Source organism: Fundulus heteroclitus, chromosome 7 (genome assembly GCF_011125445.2).
Source record: "Fundulus heteroclitus isolate FHET01 chromosome 7, MU-UCD_Fhet_4.1, whole genome shotgun sequence".
In the NCBI taxonomy this organism is placed as follows: Eukaryota; Metazoa; Chordata; class Actinopteri; order Cyprinodontiformes; family Fundulidae; genus Fundulus; species Fundulus heteroclitus.
Window position 1 is genome coordinate 13,436,618 of NC_046367.1, and position 25,162 is coordinate 13,461,779.

Here is a 25,162-nt window from a genome sequence, read left to right on the forward strand (position 1 = left end):
AGGCGGGGTACACCCTGGAAAGGTGCCAGTCTGTCGCAGTGGTCACAACCATTTGAATTAAATTTCGTCATAACTATCCTTTGATTTTTAATGATGTATTATTGAATTATAATTGACAATTATAATAATAATCTTCATAACCAAACAGGTATGATTGCATAATATGATGCAGGATCACACAATAAAACTTTTTCTGTAGCCTCAGAGAAATGATAATAAAATGTGAAATAAAGCATCATGAAGCTGACATAGAACATAGAAGAGTGGCAAATAACTACAAGGCCTACATAATCTTTAATCTGTAATGTAACATGTATGCTTTATATATATGTGTGAAAGTGTCCCCCACAAAGCTCTGCGGTTTCAGATGATAAAAGATGAATCACATTTTTGGGCGGGTATGGTAGGCATCAGGTATTGCACTTTCTTCCAGAAGCGCGAGTTCCATTTGAAGACTTTCTGTGAGCCCTCCGGCCACCTGATGGGGGCGCTCTTACGGATTAGATGCTGAAGGCCTGGAGGAAGGTGTGTGTAACCTTGTGGCCCGGTCTCCCCAAGCTGAATCAGAATCACACTCATCTCCCTCTGCACCAGTGCATAGTGAAGCCCAACCTGGAACACATGCAGCATTTAATTTACATTAAATAAAATAAATAAAAAAATCTTGTACTCTGTAATAGTTTTGTTCTATAATTATTTAAGCAGTGCTGGGAGCCAAACTAACCAGCAGTCTATGAAAGTCAGAAGTGACCATGTTTGCTCTGTGCTTTACAGAGCTTCAAACGTACGGAGCCCCAGAACTGATATGGGAGAAAAAAGAGATACAGCATGCGCACAAAATACTAATTTGTTCCCAAGAAATACTAATTTGTTCCCACAAAATATAAATTTGTTCCCACAAAACACTAATTTGTTCCCATGAAATATAAATTTGTTCCCACTAAATACTAATTCGTTTCCACAAAATATTAATTTGTTCCCACTAACTTCACTGTAAATAACTGATGTACCTTTCCTACTTTTGCACCTTCTCTTATGAGCCGATGTGGCTAGTGAATTTCTCCAATGTGAGATCAAAGCCTATCTTATCTTATCTTAAATACTAATTCTTTCCCACAAAATATTAATTTCTTCCCATGAAATATTAATTTGTTCCCACAAAATACTAATTTGTTACCACAAAAGATTAATTCATTCCCAAGAAATACTAATTCGTGGCCACAAAACATATATAACGTGTGCACAAAACACTAAACACATCCTTCCTGAACAGCACACCTTCTCAGAGGAACAAAACGTGTTGGACAAAGATAGCCTGATCCGGTTTTATTTTAGGCTAGGGGTTGAGCTACAAAGACATTCTAAGAAGTCTAATGTTTCATGGAATTCTTATTAGTGAGAGGCATTTCTATAGAATTTTAAGAGCCAGGTCGCTTCACCGGCAGACGTACAACTTGGATGCTGGGATAGACTTTATTGTTGACCAACTGCAAGGCTCTGGAAAGGACCACGGTTATCGGTGGATGTATGCTAAGTGCGTACAACATGGTATTTGTGTCAGAAAAGAGGATGCCCTCCTCTCTCTGCTGGACCACATTGGTTCTCAAGCTCGCCAGGCCAAACATCTTAGAACGAGGCAATATTTTGCTAACTTTGAGTGGCACATAGACTCATATGACAAACTGAAACCATATGGTATATGTGTTACGCTGGGAGAATGGCTCTGTCATACAAAGACGTTTTAAGCCTGGACTCTCTGAACCATAGAAAGAACTCGACCCACAGTTATGAAGCCCAGTAACTGAAGGCTTTACCTCCCCGCCTGTTTTTTGAGATACTGGGAGTCACTAACAGAAATGGATTCTAGGAATGGAATGCTCTTGTACTTTTATTACATTGTTATATGCAAAGGCTGAGAATAAACTGCACAATACTTCACTATATACACCACAAATTAATATTTTGTGGTAACAAATTAGACATTCGTGGGAACAAATTAATATTTTGTGGCTACAAATTAGTATTTTGTGGAAACAAATTAGAAATTTGTGGAAACAAATTAGAAATTTGTGTGAACAAATTAAAATTTCGTGGTACAAAGTTAGTATTTCGTGGGAACAAGTATATTTCATGGGAACAAATTAATATTTTGTTGGAACAAATTAGTATTTGGTGCACACGCTGTGACTATTTTTTCTCCCATATCAGTTCTGTGGCTCCGTACAAATGAGACGCCACTGTTGCTATTTTACACTAGTTTTTATTGATACTACAACAAAGCTGTTTTTTAATATAAAAATGTTGTGGTGCAATGGGATTTCTAGCCTTGCCATTTGCAAAGTAATCTAATAGATTTAAATTAAAACAAGGACAATACAAACTGGATTAATCCCACCCCACTCTACCCCCATTAACCTGCAGACTATTAGTTTCATATTTTTTATAATAAAAGATAAAAAACCCTGCAGACTCTTGCCTGATAGTCTAGTCCTCCAGTGACCGAGGTTTGGTCTGAGGTGGGATTTCCCATAATCTCGGATTCTGTTCCAGGTGTTAGGATGACCATCAGCCTCCTGCTCTGCTTGATGCATCTCTCCACCAGCTCCACACGATCTGTTCAATCAGAAAAATCCTCCTTAGGTCACGTGCTTTCATCCAGTGATGTGCACTACTTCTAACACTTATAGGTCTCTCTGTACTACCTTTTGCAAAAGTATTTGTGCCCCATTAAAAAACATTTTTCATCAAAAAAAAATGAATAAAAACCAATAAATAAAACACATTGCTTTCAGTAGTTGCCTACATATTAAATAGCAGTATACTTTTAATATCATCACAGCTGTCAAGGTCTCAGAGGTGTGTTTTAAAGAACGTGAGTAAACAGCATCATCAAGACCAAGGAACACAGCAGACAGATGACGGAGAAAGTTGTGGAGAAATTTAGAGGTTTTGATCTCAAATAAATTATCCAAGCTTTGAACATCTCACAGAGCACAGTTCAGCTTGTTGTCTAAAAATGGAAAGGGTATGGCACAACTGTAAATCTACCAAGACATGGCCATCCAAGTAAACTGACAGGCAAGCCAAGGAGGGTATTAGCAGCCAAGATGTTCATTCGCTTCGTTGACAAAAGCAAAATAAGTCTGTCATAAATAACAAACATGAGCCACCTGAGTTGCCTCCTGCCAATCATACACCACAAAAGGAGATGGGATATCCCGCACTGCTGGGAGCTTTCGGAAATGAAGCTGGCAGTGCAAAATCTCTATCAAAAAACATTCTTTTCAAAGCAACAGCAGACAAACTCAGTGTAAACATGTTGCTATTGTCCGAGCAAATGTTTCAAATTTAAATTATATATCTCACTTCCCTACTCTGCTTATTGGAAAACCTTTCAAAGTCTTGTTTACGTTCTAGGTTCTGCTGCTGGCTGGTGATACGAACCATACATCATGACTACATCACTCATTCGACCTGCAAAGCTGGTTTGCCTTTCTGTAGGTCAGCTGATGCCGGGCTACTTCGCTCGGTGTGTAATGGTTGTAACAGAGATGGGCTGAGTTCTCTCTACTTATGCTCTTCTACTACACCCACCTTGAAATGTTTTGTGAAAGAGGCTATTGTAACTGTGGAGGAGTAGCAGCGATTTACACCTTAGACGGGGTAATCCTTTGATAGAACAACTATTGGAAAGGTTACATAAATAAGCTAATTGTTATAATAAATCTCCAAGAAGTCCTGATTTTAGTTTACCACAAGCCTTGTGGCATTGTGCCTTGGTCCTATGCACGGACGAGGTTGAAACATGTAAATGACAGCATGTTGAGGGAAAGCTTTTGTTCAGCGGGAACAGGGAAGCTGGAGTTGTCAAAAAGACGGATGGAACTTAAAATAGGACAGTGCTCAAAGACAAATGTTGGAGGCTACAAAACATTTGAGAATGGGGCAGGTTTAGCTTGCCAAAGCTGCCTACAGCCAGTGTTACAACAGACTGGGTAGATTAAAGCATTTTCGTGTATTACAATGGACCAGTCAAAGTCCACACCTCAATCTAATTCAGAACCTGTAGCAAGATTTGAAAAATTGGTGTTCCCAAATAATATCTATCCTTTGTCACTAACCTACTAAGAATGAGCAAAGGTGGTGCAGACATATTATTACAGAGGAAAGGTGGTTCTACAAGGTATTGACCCAGTGATGCTGAATTTGAACACATACCACACACTACCACACAAGTTTAAATTCTTGAAAGTTGTTTTCTGTAGTCCTTCTTATGTTGACCTGCTGCTGGTATTTCACTGCAATCAACTTTACACTGTATGTTTTGTTGTTTGCTCTGTTCATGAACAGCACTGAATTGTCTTTTTATTGAAATGTGCAACACAAATAACCTTACCTTGTCTCGCCTCGCCTTCCACTTTGCAAGCATGAACTACTTTGAATTACTCTGTCACATACAATACCATAACGATTCCTGGAAGTTTGTGGTTGTAACATTTTCATAATCAGTCAAATGATCAAAATGTTCAAGGGGTACGAAGCTTTCTGCAGTGCAATGGATGGCATTTGTTTCACTCTTCCTGCTTGAGAAACATGCACTAAAAGCCTAACAAGAAAAGACAGGAAAATATGCTGACCTTCCCCAGGTATGTCATCTCTCCCCTGGATGAAGAGTCGATACCCACACTTCTCTTCAAGGACTGAGGGCAGAGTCTTTGTGACAAATTTGTTCAGTTTTTCCTCTGTCTCCTTGTCTAAGCTCTGTGTCTGGTAAACCACGTAGGCGTCATACACCCTGGTATCTGTGGCACACAAACAAAGATGTCTTGAAAATAGTCCCATTCAGCAAACATTCTCATGGGGGGGGGGGGGGTCTCATGAGACATGGATGTTGTTGTTAACTTGGTTGATACATTCCTCTCTGACTCAAAGATGTTGTTTTGGTTTTTGGATTCTTTATCTTTTTTGAATGACAAGACAGCAGGTAACCAAGGGTGATTTCTACGTCTGACTCACAAGAGCTGTGGAAAGGTTTTACACTGTCACTGCGGTCATAAACCACTCTGACCTTGAATTGCTTCATGGACTGTTTAGTCATCTTTTCTGACATAACACAGCAAATTAAACCCAGCAACTCTCCTGCCTCATTACAATATGCATTAAAGAAGGCACATTTAAAATGTGTATTTTCTTTCTTAGGGCAGATTAGCACTGCAGGCTCCATCAAACATCTATCATAAGTTCCCCATCAGAGAATGGTTAACTATATTTTGCAATTTTGAGGGATATTACAAAGCTAGTCCTCAGTGCTGTGGTCCTTGTAGAAAGGGGCTTTGTAAAAACAAAACCTTGTTGGGATCTTCTGATGGTCATGCCCCCCCCCCCCATCTGCATCAGTATAAATCCTGTACTTCTGTGTTTTACTGTCATAATGGTGATTCAAATTGTTATCCTTAAACATAGCTTTATATTTTCCACACATCAAATAAATGTTCAGAAGTCCATTCCTTGTTAGTTTCTTGAAGCTATCCCTGATGCACATAAGTGCACCAATGGTGTTAAGCATTGCAAAAAATTACTGTAGTTTGTGCATCTAAAACAAAGTAAATGGATTTACACTTGTACTTCAGACTCATGCAGGCCAGTCGAAGGGAAGCAGTGGAAATGTCCAGGTCTGATATAGACCGTTACAGGATAATGCAAAACTCCCACAAACAGACAAACAAACAGACAAAATCAAATCTGTAGAATATTGCTCTGTAGAAAACACAATTGGCTCAGTATTAATCTATATACACTCATTAGAGAACAAGTGCTACCATTAGCAATTTTAGCAAAGCCAAATGGTACATGGTAAATGGACTGAACTTATAAATTAATGTACTTTGAGCAAAAAGGCAACAATAGGTTGTCTGCTCACACACAGCTCATGTATTGGAGTATACATACATTTAGGGCTTACATAACATTGTTCTCCTGTAGGATCTCGCTCCATAAAAATACACGCTGTTCCTTTGATTGTAGTGAAGGAGTGCTGGGTGATATTAGGTCGGACCTTTATGAAGCAAACTAAAGAATGAAGGCTAATTGGACATACTACATAATTTTCCTCATAAAAACTATTAGGATAATTTAATAAATAAAATATTGCTGCGTGGCTCAAATTCAGTTAATTAATCCAGAGCCTTCTCCTTCAAATGATACAAACATACACACACATAAAATGTCTCATATTTTAGCTTTTGAAAAAAGGAAACCTTGAATATATTGTACCTTTGTTGCGTCTTCCTGGTGGGAGGTAGGGCCTGAGCAACAGAGCAAGGTCAATGGCAAAGTATTTCACTAGCATAGCAGTAAACACGGCAATCAGAACCACACACACTCCTGCAATAATGAGGGGAATGATGGACTCTGGAAGAAAAACACAGATAGATTGATTTATTAAATAATAATGAACCAATCTAACTCGTTGTTCCCAAAGCTAAGACATGAGAATATCTGATGTGGGGTCACAAAGTCAAAGCCAGCAATTGGGTTTTTAGAATTCCGGAAAAAAAAATGCTAAACATATTTGTTCACTAAAATGCTTTCTATCCTGACTAAATAGTATCCAGTTAATTTGAAAAAAAAAATATATATAGAAAATATAACACTCAGAGTTATTTAAATATGAATTATTTTTTTATCCATATTTCTTACATGTAATATGGATAATAAGAGTCACAAGAATAATTAATTTCCATTTGGGGTAAATAAAGTATTCATGACATCAAGGTTCCTAAGTTACTGAAACTCTTATATGTAGGCCAGAAGTTGCAGGTTTGGGAAAACAAAAAGAAAGGTTTCCCCACACTAACCTCTTTGCTTGAGGGTTAAAGTTGAAGAGTTTGTTTCATAATAACCTACGCCGTGACACTTAAACTCATAATGGAAATCTTTTGCAGAAACTCTTTCAATGGTCAGGATCGCTGTGGAGTAGGTGTCTGTTCGAAAGTTCCTCGATCTCTCTAGGAAATGAAAAAAGGTTTGATTCATTATAAAGTAATAAAAACACCAATAACGAATAAACAGAGAAAAACGTGTTAAATTGCTCCTTCAACATTTGATGCTAAGTCTTAACTGAATTGGTATGCCATTAATTTTAAAGTCAATTGACATTTAATACATTTCTTCTACTTCTCTAATATGAACATATCATAAAAAGTTATAATGGCATACAGGTTCCCTTCAGGGAAAAGTGCATATTCAGACTTTTTATCTAAGTTTAAACTAAAACAGTAAATATACATTTTATACTTACAATGTTGTGGTTTCATTATATCCTTCCATCTGGTTTACTGATGATCCATTAATTCTCCAGATTGCCATGCAGTCTCTTTTTGCATTAATCCCACAGTAAACAGTGCAGTTCAGCTTGATGCTGTCGCCTGTCAAACCAATAAAGGGTTATTATATGAAAATATATTCTCCATTAATGGTGTGTGCATGTATCACCAACATGTTTCATATCTACTGAAGTGTTTTTTAGTGAAAATGTGTTTGCATATAGTGTGTGAGTGAAGAAAGGAAATATTAAAAATAGTGGTGGATTTTGAGGCCTGAGGGAAACTTTTTTGAAGGGGCCCTCCTCCAAGTCTGAGCGTGAAGGTTCTGTAGGGTTTCATGCTGCAATACAGTGAACCAGACAGTAGGGCAACATGTTGCTACGGAAATATATTCATAGTACTACATCTTGTCTCAACCACTTTGCTGTACATTATAGTGAATCAAACAATATATCAATTATTAATTGTATAATTAAAATGCTGTTTATCTATTACTTTAAGTAAAACTGTATCTTTGCTTAGTCTATATTTTACATACTACATGTATTGTGAAGAAAAATAAGAGTTAACTAATTATTGTTACATTTGTGATTAATGGTGATTTGTTTTTTTTATTGACTTTACATATTGAAAGAACCCAATGCTGCATGTTTGCATAAAGACCTAATTTTAATAAATGTAGAAAGAACACAAATAAAGCTCAAAAAGCGCCTCTTTGAACTGCCACCATAATGTAATGGAGATATTTGAGTACTTGGATGATCCCACGAGCTATGCTGTCCAGAGCCTGAAGTTGGAGCTCATTGGCTAACACCTGGTGGCCAGGTTTCAACTTGTGGGAGCCCTGAACAAGCAACACTAGACCATCCCCCAGAGGGCCCACCACCTGCAGGGTCAACCATGAGGGACTGGTGCAAAGATGATTAGGCAGTGGTTAAAGGTAGAGACCATGATTACCCAATCCCCTGACACATAAGGTGATCAGCTGTCTCATGTTGGGGTTTACTCTGGTGAATGAGAAGGTCGCATACCTGCACTCAGGAGAGGTCAGGAGAGGGCTATGGCTGCTGTTGTTTTAGCTCAAGGGCCAAGCAGCTATGCAGAGAACCTGGTCTTCTTGGTGTCCCTTGTGGGTGTGCTGGCTTTTGCCATTCTCTGGCACTCTGTCATTCTCCTGAGGTACTTTAACACCCATGTGGGATAAAACATTCACAACTGGAGGGGTTTGATTGGCAGGAACATGGTGTTTATCCATAACAAACACCATGTTCAACTGTAAGGGCATTGATCAGTGCATGTGGCACCAGCACACCCTAGGCTGGAAGGTCAACGATTGATATGTCTGCTGACCGTCAGCCACATGTCTTGGACATTCTGGTAAAGGGAAAAGCTGAGCTGTCCACCAATCACCACCAGGTAGATAATGAAATCTAGTTAGAGAGGAGGAAGCCAGACAGACTCGGCAGGTCCAAGTGTGGAGCAAGAGTTTGCTGGGAATGTCTGGCAGAGCCCTCAGTCAGGGACATATTTAACTCCCACTTCCACAAAACCTTATCCCAGATTCTAGGGGAGGCTGGGGACAAAGAGTCCGAGTGGATAATGCTCTTTGTCTTTGTTGTCAATTGCTGCCCGTAGCTGTGGCCGTAATGTCTGTAGTGCCTGTCATGGCGGTAATCCCAGAACCCGGTGGTGAAGGGGTTACCAAAGTAAGGGATTTTGTCAAAAGAAGGAGTCCTATACAGTCTGGTTGGTGTGTGGGACTCCTGAGGCAATTAACAGATACCGTGAGGCTAAATGAGCTGCAGCCCAGGTAGTTGCTGTGGAAAAAACATAGGCCTGGGAGTAGTTCAGTGAGGCCATGAAAAAGGACAGACAAAAACTCAAAGGATCTGTTTGCTTCAAAGTGATTCTGACTAACCATCCAGCATCTCAGGAAGATTGCTTTGCTAACACTGTTTACAGTGGGGATGGGGAATGGCTGACCTTGATGAAGCACATTGTCAGGAGTTGAAAGGAGCACCTTGAGGATCTTCTGAGTTCTGCCAACACACCTTCCCTAGTGGAAGCAGAGACTGGGAACATGGGAGTTGGACCTGCTCATCAGCAAGGTCAAACTCTAAAGGTGGTCAGAAAGCTTTGGGGTAGATTAGATCTGCCCTTTGTGAAGTCCCTGAATGTTGTGGAGCTATTGAGGCCGACACGCCTCTTCAACAGAGGTCACAGTGCCCCTGAACTGACAGGCCGAGGTGGTGGTACAACCGTAAAAGAAGTGAGACTGGACAGTGTGCTCCAAATGCAGGGGTATCACACTTCTCAGCCTCCCCAGTTAGCCTATGCCATGGTAGTGGCATAGGCTAACTGAAACTAGGCTTCAGAAATGGAGTGTGACTTTTTGTCCCAGCCATGGAACACCACTCCAGCTTTATACACTCTATGGGGGTTGCTCTATTGTTCATGCAAGTTTGCCCAGTTGAAATGCCATGTAGCTGAAATGAGCTTCCTCTGTAGGGCGGCCAGGCACTCCCTTTGAGATAGGATAAGGAGCTTGGTCTTCAGAGAGGGGCCAGGAGCTCCTTCACATAGAGAGCATTCACAGATGAGGCAGCTCGGGCATTTGTTCCAAATACCCCCTGTATACCTCCCTCAGAGGGCCAGGGGGTGGCACAGGACATGCTGGAGATAATATGTCTCCCGCCTGGTCAGGGAATTGCTCTGACTTTCCCCAGAGGAGCTGGGGGAGGTATCTGGGAAGAGGGAGGACTTTCTGCTGTGTCTGTTGCCCCCATGACCTGGTCCTGGATAAGCGAAATACGATGAGTATGCGTCCAAAGAAGGAAAAAAAAAAACACACCCACACTGAGAGACTATCAATGCAGTGATTAGAAATTCATTTTAATCTATTTTGAGTACAGAGGAGAACCAGGATGCCATTTAAACATGAAAGCAATAAATGAAAAACAAAGTAAAAAATTCATCAAATCAGAACCTTCACTCTGTTTTTAATTTGTATATTTTTACTGCCAATGTTTTTTTATAGCATAGCAACTCAGACCTGAACTCAACATGAGTACTGGTAGGACCTTTAATGAGGTTTATAGTCTGTTAATGGTTTTGGCAGTTTTCTTACCTTCATCAACCAACTGCTCCTTGTTGGTTGGAGAGACAATTTCCACCTTATAGACAATTTGGTCTGCATGAAAGCAAAGATGCATCATTTTTCTTGTACTGTCTTATATAAGGCAGTAGGCACACTTACACTCACAACAAAAACTGCATATATATATATATGAAATCAGCAAAAATTTGTTCCAGCTGAAACCCTTTAAGGTCTTTCCCAAGATGACAAATTCTTTGGCACGCAACGAACTGGTATGGAGTGTGTAGTCAGAATGACTACTACTTATTTATACTAAACAAAACAAGTCACAACCAAATAAAAAAACCAACAAAACCAAAATAAGATTCAAATCCTCTCAATTACATTAATTAATCTAAGATAATGAAAAATAATTACCTAACACTTATCTTTTGAGTTTTTTCTAATTATTTCTATTAAATCAAAGTGTATTCTTTCCATTTTTCCATTTTGAACCATTTCCCTCCTTTCTTTTTCATACTTCTTACAGTGTACCATGACGTGTTCGATTGTCTCTTGTTGCTCACAGTATTCACATCTGCCAGTGTTATGCTTACCTATTTTGAATAATGTACTGTTTAATCCTCTGTGCCCAAATTTAAGTCTTGATATAATTGTTTCTTCTCTTCTGTTCCTCCCTGCACATCTCATTTCTCCCTCTCCTCTGAATCATGTAAAACCACCGTCCTTTCCTCTCTTCCTCCCATTGCTTTTGCCACCTTTCATTCATCCAGCTCCAGATCCCATGCTCCACTCATCTGTTTCATCCTTAATCAAGCCAGGACTCAATCCACCTGTCAGCGTTACTATTTAAACCTCCCTCAGTCAGCCCTTCCCTGTCGGTTTGTCTGCTCATTACTGCTCATTACTGCTCACCTCATCCTTTCCTTGTCCTGCCTGCCTCCAAAAAGCTCTGTGCTTTGGTGCTGGTATTCCTGCTACCGCTGTGCTCCAAGTAAGCTCTCTGCTTTCGGACCTGATTGCCTGCCTGTTATCGGACCTGTATCTGTGCCCTGACTCTGCCATCAGTCATCTCAGTTCTGACCCACTGCCTGCCCTTTAATAAACGGTCTTTTAACGTCACTTGCTTTGTCTGGCTGAATTCTGGGTTCTCCGTTTCTGTTAATTACAAGATCATTCTATTTGCCATTTTCTGTTGAAATGGAGGCCTGTCCATACTCTTTGCCCAGCGAGAGGGATGAGAAAGAAACCAAGAAAAAGAAGAAGAAGTAATAACCAGGAGAAAATGAGACACTACATGTAAAAATATAAACGCCGGTCTTGGTAAATCCGAAATGACCTGTGATTATCCACATTTAAAAAAGCTGAGTTCACTTTTATGGAGGACCAAGTCTTCCAGATCTAAAAATAAATACAGAAATAAATAAATGCTCAATAAATAAATAAGCATACAATTAATTGCCACCAAATTAATAAATGTAGGTAGAAATTAAATTATACAGTGAGACATAAATGTATATATCTCTTTTAATTAGCTTATTCTTTTATTCGCCTTTGTAATAATTACCTTATTTATTTATTGTGCGTTATAATCTTCAACTTTATTTATTAATTACTTATATTTTTTAAGTATTTATTTTTGTGCATGTTATAATATTTTTGTCTGTTTTATTCTTCCTTTGTATTTTTTTACCCTATATATTTCTGTGATGCTATTTATTTCTGCCTGTCGTTTTTACATTTCTGCCTGTCCTTTTTACATTTCTGTATGCATTTCTGCCTCATTATGCAAATGAGGAGGGGCTGTGTCTTAAGGGCTCAACTTCTTCCCATTGGTTGGTTAGCATTTTACTGCATCGGTCAAATCTACATGGCTTTTCCCCGCACTAAAGCTTAAGTAATGCCAAACTCAGCAGTCAGACGTTCAGTGTCCAACCTCTTAAGGAAAGCTGCTAATAGACTGGAAGAATTAGAACGCTGTACATTTGGGATCTGAATGTTTTTCTGTGGTTTCAGATTCGGTTTTTCCAGATCAGTAACTCATCGGCGGATGATTTTTTTTACAAAACAGACACCTCTCCGCAACCACAGCAAGGGAGACACTGAGCTACAACCGTAGTTTCCTCAGAACGAGTCTCCCATCGCGCTGGGTGAATTACATTAGACCCTATGCAGAGCTCGCTTGATAAGAAAATACTGTAGTTGATTATAAAAGTCCCGTTGACTCCACAGAGTCAACGGGATCTAGCTCATGGTTGATCCGGTTGAGGGGCTCCGATTTCGGCCAGCGTCTCTCAGCTGCTCCCTCCTCCCACACGCGTGGTGCATTTAGGGACCGCCAAAAAACCTTTGAATCAAGCACTCTTGAGAAACAAAAATCAATAAATTCCGTATTTTGTGACCACCTATGACAAAACTAATATAAAATCATGCCACTGAATAACATCTGTAAGGCACCCTTGTTTTTATTCCATTTTAAGCTATTTTCAATTTTTAAGATTTATTCAAAGACAATAGTTGGCTGAAGTAGTAGAACAATTTCACAAAGAATTTGAGTGAGTGGGTCACATGACCTGGAAGCTATTGAAGAAAAGTCCAAATTTTTGTCTTGAAAATTGAAAATAGCTTAAAAATTAATAAAAACAAGTGTGCCTTACAGATTTTTATCTATTGGCATCAATTTATATTACTCTATCTTAGCTGGTCACAAGATAATACATTTATTGATTTTTATTTCTCAAGAGAGCTTGGTTCAAAAGTTTTTTGACGGTCTCTAACTGCACCACCGCGTGTGGGAGGAGGGAGCAGCTGAGAGACGCTGGCCGAAATCGGAGCCCCTCAACCGGATCAACCATGAGCTAGATCCCGTTGACTCCGTGGAGTCAACAGGACTTTTATAATCAACTACAGTATTTTCTTATCAAGCGAGCTCTGCATAGGGTCTAATGTAATTCACCCAGCGCGATGGGAGACTCGTTCTGAGGAAACTACGGTTGTAGCTCAGTGTCTCCCTTGCTGTGGTTGCGGAGAGGTGTCTGTTTTGTAGAAAAAATCATCCGCCGATGAGTTACTGATCTGGAAAAACCGAATCTGAAACCATAAAAAAACATTCAGATCCCAAATGTACAGCGTTCTAATTCTTCCGGTCTATTAGCAGCTTTCCTTAAGAGGTTGGACACTGAACGTCTGACTGCTGAGTTTGGCATTACTTAAGCTTTAGTGCGGGGAAAAGCCATGTAGATTGACCGATGCAGTAAAATGCTAACCAACCAATGGGAAGAAGTTGAGCCCTTAAGACACAGCCCCTCCTCATTTGCATAATGAGGCAGAAATGCATACAGAAATGTAAAAAGGACAGGCAGAAATGTAAAAACGACAGGCAGAAATAAATAGCATCACAGAAATATATAGGGTAAAAAAATACAAAGGAAGAATAAAACAGACAAAAATATTATAACATGCACAAAAATAAATACTTAAAAAATATAAGTAATTAATAAATAAAGTTGAAGATTATAACGCACAATAAATAAATAAGGTAATTATTACAAAGGCGAATAAAAGAATAAGCTAATTAAAAGAGATATATACATTTATGTCTCACTGTATAATTTAATTTCTACCTACATTTATTAATTTGGTGGCAATTAATTGTATGCTTATTTATTTATTGAGCATTTATTTATTTCTGTATTTATTTTTAGATATGGAAGACTTGGTCCTCCATACACTTTTAATAGCCACGGCCTTAAATTCTGCCAAAACAGTAGAATTAAGATTGTTTAAATGGACCCTGAAGTACACTAAAAAAATGTAAAAAAGCATCTCATCAAAAGAAATGTAAGAATATATAGAATAGAAAAGACACAAAATCACTGATATTTATAAGAACTCCAGTAAACCGATTGAGAGTTGTTGTCCAAAACTGAAGAAAACACAGATCAGTGGTGAATATTCCCAGGGAACGAACCCAAACCAGCACTGAAAACACGGCAGGCCTCATTTGACTGTTCACATCAGTGTTCAGGATTCAACAATAAGAAAGAGACTAGGTTAAAACCGCACCTATGTGAGAGTTTTAACTCTCCTGAAGGAGACTACTTAAGCTATCAGTATTTGAACTTAAGCACACTTAGGTTATGCAGAAGGATAAGGATTCAAAGCACACCAGCAAATCCACCCCTGTGGATCTAAAAGTTCAATAATACAAGTTTTGAATTGTTTTGATTAAAGCCTACTTCATACCTCCCACTCTGCTCTTCTGTCCACTCAACTATGAAGCCCATTTGATGAATGTTTTGCCTTCCGTACCCTAATGTTTGGGTTCGCTAAGGAAGTCTGAAAGTGTGTGTGAGCAGCCCACTCCAACAGAACAGCACAATTGTTTTTATCTGCACATAAGAATGGACCAAAAATTCTTTGCAGCAATGTTGAAGGGTCATTGCTAGTAGTTTCAAATGCTTAATGGATTTGATGTTTTTGCCACCAAGGGTAACACAAGTTGCAGTTAGGTTAAAAGGGAAATTTCTTTTTCAAACATTATCAGGTTGGTTTGGTTTTTCCCTTTGTAGATGGAATCACCATGTGAAAACTGCTTCTCATATGCACTCAGATAGTCTTTGTCTGAAATCTGTATGATGAAAAATTTACATGTGACAAAGAAGCAATAACAGAAGCAATCTCTGAGGGGGCAAAAGCATTTTGTACACTATACACTATATATTCCTCCTTTGATCTTAATACCCAACAATCTGAAAACACTCACCCGGAACAATAAGTCTCCAGGAACCAGAAGAGTTGTACACCTTGTTATTGTGTGTCCAGGTACATATGCAGGTGTAGATGCCCTCATCGTGTTTTGATGCGTTTTCTAACCTCAGGCGAGCTTCATGTTTGCCAGGAAGAAGATTGTTGCCCTGGAGCAAAACGGTGACAGACCTCAGAAAGGTTGGAATAATGTAGAAAAATAATACTCTGCTTGTCAGATTGTTTTAAATTGTCTGTTCTCAGCATATCTTTTCACAGATGAAAACATTCTTAGTAAATACACATCTCTTGCAAACAGAAAAGAAGCGCCACTAAACTATCTTTAGACCCTTCGCAATAGTGGTGCAGCAATCGGAATCAATATCAGAAATACTTTAATATTCCCAGAGGGAAATTACAGTTGTCAGCAATGTCACCAAAGCAACTTCATTTGAATATTCTGTACACTAATATCTCATACTTGCATGTGGTATATTCAGATTCGCCCATACCTTTAACCAAGAGAAGTTCCCCTTAAAAGTGATGCACGTGTCTTCAACAGGTCTTGGACAGAGAATTAGTTTGTTCTGGTAAGAATTTTTGATTCTTCCATAGGTTAAATTCTCTCGACTGTTTTCACTGAAGACCTCAAATCTTACAGGATAGTAGAAACATTCATCTGACGGGGTTATGTGCCTGCAGGAGAGACAATTCACAGCTATTATATAAGTAAGCACGTCGTGAGCATTGTACAATCCAGTCAAATTCTTCGTATATATACACAACCCTTCCAAATGAAGCTGATTCTGATCTCAAACTTCAAATAGGAAAAGTATTTTGGGGCTTAGAAATACAACCACGATAGAATAGATAAATAAACATTCTGAGGTTACTGAGATAAAAGTCCTCCAATGTGTTAACAGTTAATCTAACAATAGATCAAAAATTGTATATTACATTGCAGCAGAGATGATGCCAGCGGGTCCAGAGTTGCTTGTTTTAGGAATTGAGTAATGTAGCACTACTTCTCTCCAACTATTTGCTGACTCCCAGTCAGCTAGCTAAAACAAGGCTTTTGTACCTTCCCCTCACTTGTAAGAAAACCGGATTCCGCAATTTAGAACCATTTCTGGTTGCTTACACAGAATATAATGGCATAGGAAGACAGCTGAACCCTGCCCAATCACTGTACGGGTTACAGTGTTTTTAATCAACTGGCAAGCTAGGACCACAATGTCTGTTTAGTTGTTGATTTGCAGGTTTACTTTGGGAGCAGATTGCCTGACAAAATGTATGACTTAATATTGGTTTGTGGACTAACAGTGTTTAAACAACATGACAGGAAAACCTTCAAATATGTTTGAGTATGTATGGAAATCTAAATAACAATGACTATTACAGAAAGCGTGATTATAATGGACGATGATTTTAACCTAAAAAATATTGTACAATAGGAAGGCATTCATGATGCTGCAAAATGTATTTGCTTACCACATAGAGATTCAATTCAATTCAATTCAATTTTATTTATATAGCGCCAATTCATGAAACATGTCATCTCAAGGCACTTTACAAAGTCAAATTCAATCATATTATACATTTTTGACTTATATTTGCTGTTCTATGACACTGTGTGTCCTTGGTTTGTCTTGCACTTACACCAAGCTTTAAAACTCTCCAGCAAATTCTTGTGGTATTCTTAACCATATTTCATCATCGTCTGGCAGGGCTCTCTTGGAATGGCATTAGGATGTTTACCAATACAATGTTACTGTCATGGATAACACAATCTCTAGAATTTCCCCCATATTGGCAGGAGGTTTCTGCACTCCCACTATCACTTCGTGTCTTGATGTGGAGGAGGAAACACTTCCCCTATTTTTATCAGTTTATCATGTAGATGTAGAAATAAAGGTTGTAACTGAAGTTTTTTTTAATGCTGACTTCAATGCAATACTTTGAATAGCATGCAGCGAAAAATGTTAACCTCTTGGAGCAATCTCCAAAAATATCATGTTATAAGCATGATGACACTGATGACACACGGAAGTGTTTTGTAATTTTATGGTATTTATTCTTTTTCTTGCTTTGGTTGACAAACCAAGATGTAATTACTGGTGGTTGTTCACTCCAAAAAAATTCCTGGAGCTTAGTATGCTATTTTGACCATTGTATGCTAACGTAGCTAACAACATGCACTGTAGGTGCACAGCGTTTTTAGTCCTTCCTGATTTACTTAATAGCTTTCCTAAGAAATTGTTTTTCATACAGGTTTTTCTATATTCACTGACTCGATTCCCTGTTAAAGTTAAATCACTCAATTATACTAATAACCTGCTACATCTGTGAAGACGTGAGGTCGTTGCAGACCCAAATGGTAATCGGATCAAAACAGAAGTATAATGAGTTAAATGTTTTAATGAAGAAACTGAGAACTTACAAGACACAAAGGAAGACATAGGAGAACTGCACAATGAGCGCCCCCTCATTGGGTGCATTTCAGCAACATGGTGTGACACTAAGAGCCCCCACAGAGGTGTTTTGCTATTTTTCCCACTTCCTACTCACCACTAAATATGGACAGTATGGATTGTTCATCGTGGTTGTGGGGTGAATGATTTTACCCCACAACCACACAGTGTCTATAGGCATGTAATCACCAACCATACATGCCTATAGACACTGTGCATAGCAGTGCATTCTAATTATTTAATTTGAGTGCCACTGACCCAGTTTAGGTGTGATGGGATTGTAGCCTTGTTATGAGATGACCTCTCCAAAACCGTGCAAAATTATCCATGTTTTGAATCCTTTCAAAGATTGTATAGTCTTAATCTGAGAGGGGTCTAAGAGCATGTTTTGCAGCCCAGCGCTAATATCATACAATAATTAAATAGATAATCAGGAATAGACTTAAATCCAGGCAATTCAGGTACATGTAAAACAATGCTATAAAGGAAAGACATCACCAAATAACTAGAAAGAAGCAATTGTTGGTGCCCATCAAATCCAACACTAGAGAATCCATTACACAACCGTACCAACTGAAGTAATTAGCATAGCTAAGGGGGCTACCAAACCAAGGAATAGGAAGATTTTCGACACTAAAACACAATCATTTTGTGTGAAATAAATTCAAATCACACATATCAATCTGGCAAAAACACGCCTGTGTCTGCTTTCAGAACATGGTGGTGGAGTTGTGAAACCAAAGGGGTATGGTTTAATAACTTGCAGCATTAACCTGATCTCAGATCTGTGTTCTCTTTGCACAACAGACTAAGTTTTCACTGTGGTTTGTATGATATTACTATGCCACGCTTGTTTCGTAACAATGGGGGGGGGGGGGCATTCTTGAGCAAGATCATCAGCCCCAGAATGTTAAACAAAGGATGAATTTAATTGGAATAAAGTATTATTATTATTATTATTATTATTATTATTATTATTATTATTATTATTATTATTATTATTATCATCATCAGTATAAGAACTTGGTGAACTAAGGCCTTTTGTAACAGAAAAATGTTCTTACCTGGCAGTATAATAACCAGAATCCTCATCACTGATGTTTAAGAGAAGGAGTGCCCCACCATGGTAATGTATCCTCTGGGCCTCATCCGTGGTAATATTCTTATAATCAGGCCCATTTTTGTACCATGTAATATTTTCATCAGGCAGGTTGACATCCTCCATAATGGTGGGCACATAGTAAAATGCTTCACCTTTAATAAGTTTATAGCGATCTTGGTCAAGATGAATGCATGTAGAATTTGATGCTTCTGAAAATTAGGGAGAAGAGGATTAATTCTAAAAAGCTATTACATTCAAAACTTCAAGATATAGTTAATGGAAATGAATCAAAAAGTGAATTGTTTATTTTGTGGGGTTGCCACTTTGAAGCCCTCCTTGATGTTTGATTCCAAAAAGGTTCTACAAACAATATTTTTCCTCCTCGTTTAATTAGGATTTGTCAAGAGAAGTGGAATAATTTACATACCTGGGCAAATTCTCAGTTATCATTGCAACAGCAAACAAGGGTAAACACAGCCTGTTTGCAAACAGGTTACAATTTGACCTCCGAGTTGACCACCAGTTTGAAGGTGGTTAAAGGTTTGTGTACATTATTCACAAAATAGTATTATTTCTCTGTCATTTGTAAATTGAGTCACTTTGGGGCTTTGATCTGTTTCCTTTTAATGTGCTCTCTGGTGTGCATGTTTGCATAATGCACTGCACCTCTCACTACAAAACATAAGTTCTTTGGTCACATCACATTCAACTTTTACTTCTTCCATCATGCATGTAATACTGCCGTCATTCGAGTGAGTTGATTGATGACGAAAGCTAATAACTTTTATTTGCAGTCATACTTTAATAAACTTTCCTTCATTTATGTTCTTTGTATGCAGACTACCTGATTTCCCTCCAAGTGTGGATATCACCACGACGAGGACCATAAGAAGCCTGGAGACATCCATTAGCTGAAAAAAGACAAAGCACATTCTCAACTTAACCATGCTGTTTTGCATTTATTGCAATTCTTCTCTGTTTCTCGCATATGCAATTTAAATAATCTTATTTTTCCTCTTTCTTGCAGGTAGATTTTCTCAGGGGACAACGACAGCAGGGACACTGGAAACATCATCAAGAAGCTGTTTCAGCAGAGGATTACAGTTAAAAATTACATTTATCTAGAACATTATCAAAAAACACTTTTCTTTTCTTTGAAGCTGTCAGTACAATAAAACCACGGTGTTGTATCAAGAAACTCAGAGTCAGGCTTTCACTACAGTATTAATACAGTAATCTTATTACCAGAGTAGTTTCAACTGCCAGTTTTAAATGGTGCAGGTGATTTCTCATTTTGTTGCAGTTTCAATTTTGTCTAAAGTTTTGATTGTGAAAGTGGTTTTAAATTTTTACCTGCTGTTTTGAAAAAGTGACAAAGTGAGGTAAATTTAGACAAAAAAATGTGTAGTTCATTATATTTGTTAGTGGGTACAGAACTGTTTAGTTGTCAGTCTTCAAATACAGATATTGTTATAAGGTCTAGTTCCATGGGCTCTTATTGGCCGTGCACTGCACCACTCTGCTCACTTTCTAGTTTCAGGAGCAGTTTTTTTCAGGGCCAGACTGGGTTCCTTCGGGTCTGCTGAGGACTGAGGTCAAACCGAGCTGACTGGAGAGGAGTTTTGATTGATTTCCTTCAGTGATTGAGATGAGAAGGTTTTTTTCTGAGGAAGTCTAGAATAACTGAAGAGTGACGACATTAATATTAGGGACCACTATAAACAGAATGGGTCAAACTGAAACATAACTTTATTATTTTTAAACCATGAACCTCGGCTGCAGGAAAAAAAAGAAAAAGGACACTTCAGCTTCCTAAACCCAGATGCGCTGTATCAGATCCATGGATTTATTGAGGCTTAAGATCCCCCTGAAAATGGCTTTTCCCCCTTTATACCCCCCTTCCCCAGCCCAGCATTGTTGATGATAATAGATTCACATTTTGTGGTTGGTTGTTTGATTCAAAGTCAGATCAAACCCCTGCATTCATGCCTGCTCTGTGTGCTCTCATATCTAACAAATATATCATAGAAAATAAAGCATTCCCATTGATCTGCAGCTTGTGCAATTTGATTGGTCAGATTACAAACTGTGTGTTACACTTGATTGTAAGTTATGGCTAATCACCTATATAAATTATTAGAAATTTCATAATGGTTACAGCTACCACTAGCACTAACTACAACTAACAGCATCAATAATAAACATTATAGAATGCACAGTGTTACAATAAACAAAACAAAATAAGGAAAGCACTAAACATACAAACACAGTAAGGGAATTAGTCAACTACCTTCTGTTTTTCTTGCGCTTGTAAAAAATAGTTAATGTATGGCTGCGCGAATTCTCAGTTATCCACGTTCACCGCATCGGCAAACAGGCTTAAATAGGAGGCAACTAGACTTTCGTTCAGTTGTTTCAAAAAACGTTTTGACACCTACACATTGAGGAAGATGGGAGTCTCAAAACTGAGACTGGGGAGGATTACGCTTCCAACTCCCCAGTGTTTAAAGCTCAGACATCCAACACAATCTAAAGAGATTACACAATGTATCATGTCATCATTCAGCTGACCAAGTACTCCACCCACACCAACCAAAAGCTTCTAATGACCCAGGACAGTGGCGGGTGGGTTATTGATGTGCATTTGACTTAGAATGCACCTAGGAAGATGGGCCTACCTATCAGTGCACCGACTGCAGGTTGCTGAAGTGCGAGCCACCAGAACTGACAAAGACTCCTGTCGAAACATCTTCAGAAAGAACTGAACGAAAGTCTGGTTGCCTCCGCTTTAATCCTGTTTGCAATAGTTAATGTAGAAACACAACAGGAAAACAGGATGTAGCCTATATAGAGTATATATTTATCTTTTGAACACAGACTCTCTCCTGTAATTTCTTTCTTTTCCTGGTCAGCCAGTATGGATTGACATTAATTTCAATTGATAAAGCAGAGCAATTATTTATACACATATAGGATGACCTTTAATGTTCAGTGTGCCCTAAACACATCCTAAACACACTCATAATATCTGAGATAGGATGATCATCCTATCTCAGTAGGGATAGGATGTTCCCAACTGATCATCCGTACTGATCCGTGTACTTGGTAATGGTTAGCAAATACACTCCCTACTTGTAGTCATGCTACTCGGTCCATTACTGTCCTGGCTGAGTGGAATCATGCTGACCTCGGCTTGTCCAGCGGTCCCAGTTAAAGAACAGAGGTAAAAACTCAACTGGCTAATTTTATGCACAGGGTGCATCATCCTGCAGACATTTTCTCCACTTCACTCATTTCTCATTTCTTTCCAGAATCTTCGCCACTTTAGCTCAGTCCACTTTCTTTCTTGCTCATTTTTTTTAATTATGAGGGTCTGTTTCCCCTACCAAAAAGTAGTTTATTCAAGTGTACTATGAGTATACTTATTTCACACTCAAAATGAGGCAGTGTACTTGTAGTTTACTTTTTATAAACAATATTTCATATGCTTAACAATAGTAGCTATAGTGAAGTATTCTTGACTTATACTGAAATGCAAAACAGAAGTCTAAGACTAAGTACATAAATACTAAGACTTACATGTATATTTAAGAATGCTTAATAAAATTATATATATATATATATATATATATATATATATATATATATATATATATATATAAATTATTTTTTGCTAAAGGCTGTATCTTGCAAAATATCATATTGACTCAGCCTGATGTTGAGCTGTGCCACCTGTGGCACATCACGGCTACGTTGTATTATTGGGTAAAAAGAGAAGAAAAAAAACAGTTGAACCTCCATGGCCACCTCACACCGTGGTTTAGCTGACCATAGTCACTAATGCCGTTAGATAGTTGCACTATAGAGTGGACCCCTGCAGCCTCCCTGTCTGTTCACCGAAACCCAAAGGTGAGCTGCCCTTCTCTCTGGCCTTTCCTCGTCTCATTTAGTCTCCAGCCTGTCAGCACCTGTGGAGTGTGCAGGGCTGCAGCATCTTCTCATGGGCGTCTGCAGCTGCAAGGAGCGCCAATTCCTCACACAGGGATATGATAGATAATGGAAAACCGCTTTTGGGGCGCACATTATTATTATTATTATTTTTTAACTGCTCTTGCCACCCCATATGTGTCATTGAAAAAAGTGCCGCCCCGATCGGCTGCCCGGTTCGCCGAGACAGAAACTACTTCTGTGACACACAATTGAGATACACACTTCCACAGTGCATTGTAGTGTTTTTTTTTTTCATGGTGTGCAGACTCTGTGATTTCTAAACTATATTAAATAATTAGAATAATTTTTTCCAAATGCTCATGGACCACGTGGATGAATGGAGCCCTGGAAGGAGAGCCACAATGGCCATATTAAAAACCGCCATGAGTGAAAGCTACTGTATTCTGAGGACACAGACAAGGTTTGGTTAGTTTTCTGTATAAAAATGTCTTTTCAACATTTGCTCATGCCAATAGGAATTCATTTATTTTCTGTCCAACAATTTTACCTGCATATTCAACATAGTTAGTCATCCAAAGACTTTCTAAGACTTACCAGACTCTGGAAAAAAGAAAAAACTCTTCAGAGTTTTTTTTATTAGTTTTTTTTTAATTGTCTTCACCAGGCGTGTCCTATGTGTGGCCCGGGGGCCATTTGCAGTAACCTGACGCCGCCAGATAGATTTGCTTCGCATATCTGCGAGTGAAACCTTGAAAGCTTGCGAGATCAGGATGGTCTCACGAGGCTAGGTGGCTGGTGCAGATGGAAACTTTTTATTTTTAATTAGGGAAACATTATTACAGACAAGTAATTTTACAATTGTACATTAGAAACAACACAAAACATTAGTCTTTTGATAACTACACTCTCTTTTATTTCATAGTAAACAGGCTACATCTATCCAGAGACTTTTACTCAAATGCAGACTTTGGTCCACTGAAAGCTGACTGGAAAATCAGTACAGATAGTCTAACTTTTTTATTTAAATGTATCATATTTTGAAGAGCAGGTAAAAATATATATATATTTTTAGGTTTTTATTATTATTATTTTATTTATTTACTTTTGGCAACTTTTGACTTGACAATTACGGCCCTTGAGCAGAAAAGTGGATTAGTATTGAGGATGCTGGACTAGCGTTCGAGAGAGAGAGAGAGAGAGAGAGAGAGAGAGAGAGAGAGAGAGAGAGAGAGAGAGAGAGAGAGAGAGAGAGAGAGAGAGAGAGGAGAGAGAGAGGGAGAGGAGGAGAGAGAGAGAGAGAGAGAGAGAGAGAGAGAGAGAGAGAGAGAGTTTTCCGTGAATTTAAGACTTTGTTCCTCTAATCTTTAGCATCTATAAAATATTTCAATTTAACTTAGCACAGAGCAAAAGTTTTATTTGTATCTCAAGCACAATTCTAATACTTGAAGCAATACATTTCTCTAAGTGCAGTAGAGAAAACCAAATTCTCAAATTGGTGTTTATTATTTTAGGACCCATTACTCACCAACTTCCCTACACTTACAGCACCGCTTGGATAAAAAAAGCGTACCGCTTGAATTAAAAAAAAAAGCGCACGTAAATTTAAAGTAAATTCGTGCTTACCTCAACTGCTCAGGAAAAGGGACTTCTGAGATCTGTTGCTTGCGCGCACTCGGATACTTTTATCAACTCCCCTCGTGCGCTAAAAAAAAAGCTTAGACAGACGAAAACCCCTGACTCAGAAGCATATTACGGCGAAGAACCGGAACAATAGGAGCAAATGCAGCGCTGGATGCGGTCCTGTTGTTTTAATCACTCTGTGGAAGAAGTAATTTACAACTGACTATTCTCTCCCCTCCTCCTTATATATCGCTCTGCCCTCCCCGTGAGGGAGGGCAGTTTCCTTACTGGGTGCGGAATAATCAAGCCAAACATGTGGTCATATCGATGCAATTTGTAAAATAGACGACACGTAAATCAATTATCATACGCCATTGATATAAATAGATCTAATAAAAGCATTGTGTTTCTGGAAGTGCTTGCCAATGCGAAGGAATCCGCCAGTGCTCGTCAGAGTGCATCTGACTATGTGGATTGAGTGCCTTCTTATTTCCATATTATTCCCATATTACCGCTGCTGATGCTAGATTGGTTTTCCTGGCAACTTCATTAGCAACAATCAAGCTCTTAGCATGCAGAGGCCCAGTAAGATTGCTGTCACTTGAGAATATAAACTTTTGCTACTTATATTGTACAAACGTGATAATTATATTGTTTAAACGTGACAATTATATTGTACAAACATATTGTAGAAATATAATAGTATATTGTATAAACGTGATAATTATATTGTATAAATGTGATAGTTATATTGTATAAACGTGATAACTTTATCACGATAGTGCCGCTAGTATGCTTTTAGTCTGACTCTCCTAAGACGAAGAAAAAGAGGAGGAGGAAAAATAAGCAG

The 25,162-nt window shown here is 38.5% G+C and overlaps 1 protein-coding gene across 1 annotated transcript; it reads right to left on the reverse strand.

Moving 5' to 3' along the window:
• Positions 1–24,525, reverse strand: LOC118563818 (interleukin-1 receptor-like 1). The gene is made up of 12 exons (XM_036139744.1): positions 24,316–24,525; positions 19,586–19,652; positions 18,704–18,950; positions 15,681–15,864; positions 15,188–15,338; positions 10,453–10,515; positions 7,301–7,427; positions 6,858–6,997; positions 6,274–6,411; positions 4,638–4,802; positions 2,477–2,613; positions 1–612 (listed from the first exon to the last, which is right to left on the reverse strand). Exons 2-12 carry the CDS (start codon positions 19,647–19,649, stop codon positions 364–366), a joined length of 1,665 nt encoding a protein of 554 aa, XP_035995637.1. The 5' UTR covers positions 19,650–19,652; positions 24,316–24,525; the 3' UTR covers positions 1–363.
• Positions 24,526–25,162: the final 637 nt, after the last annotated feature.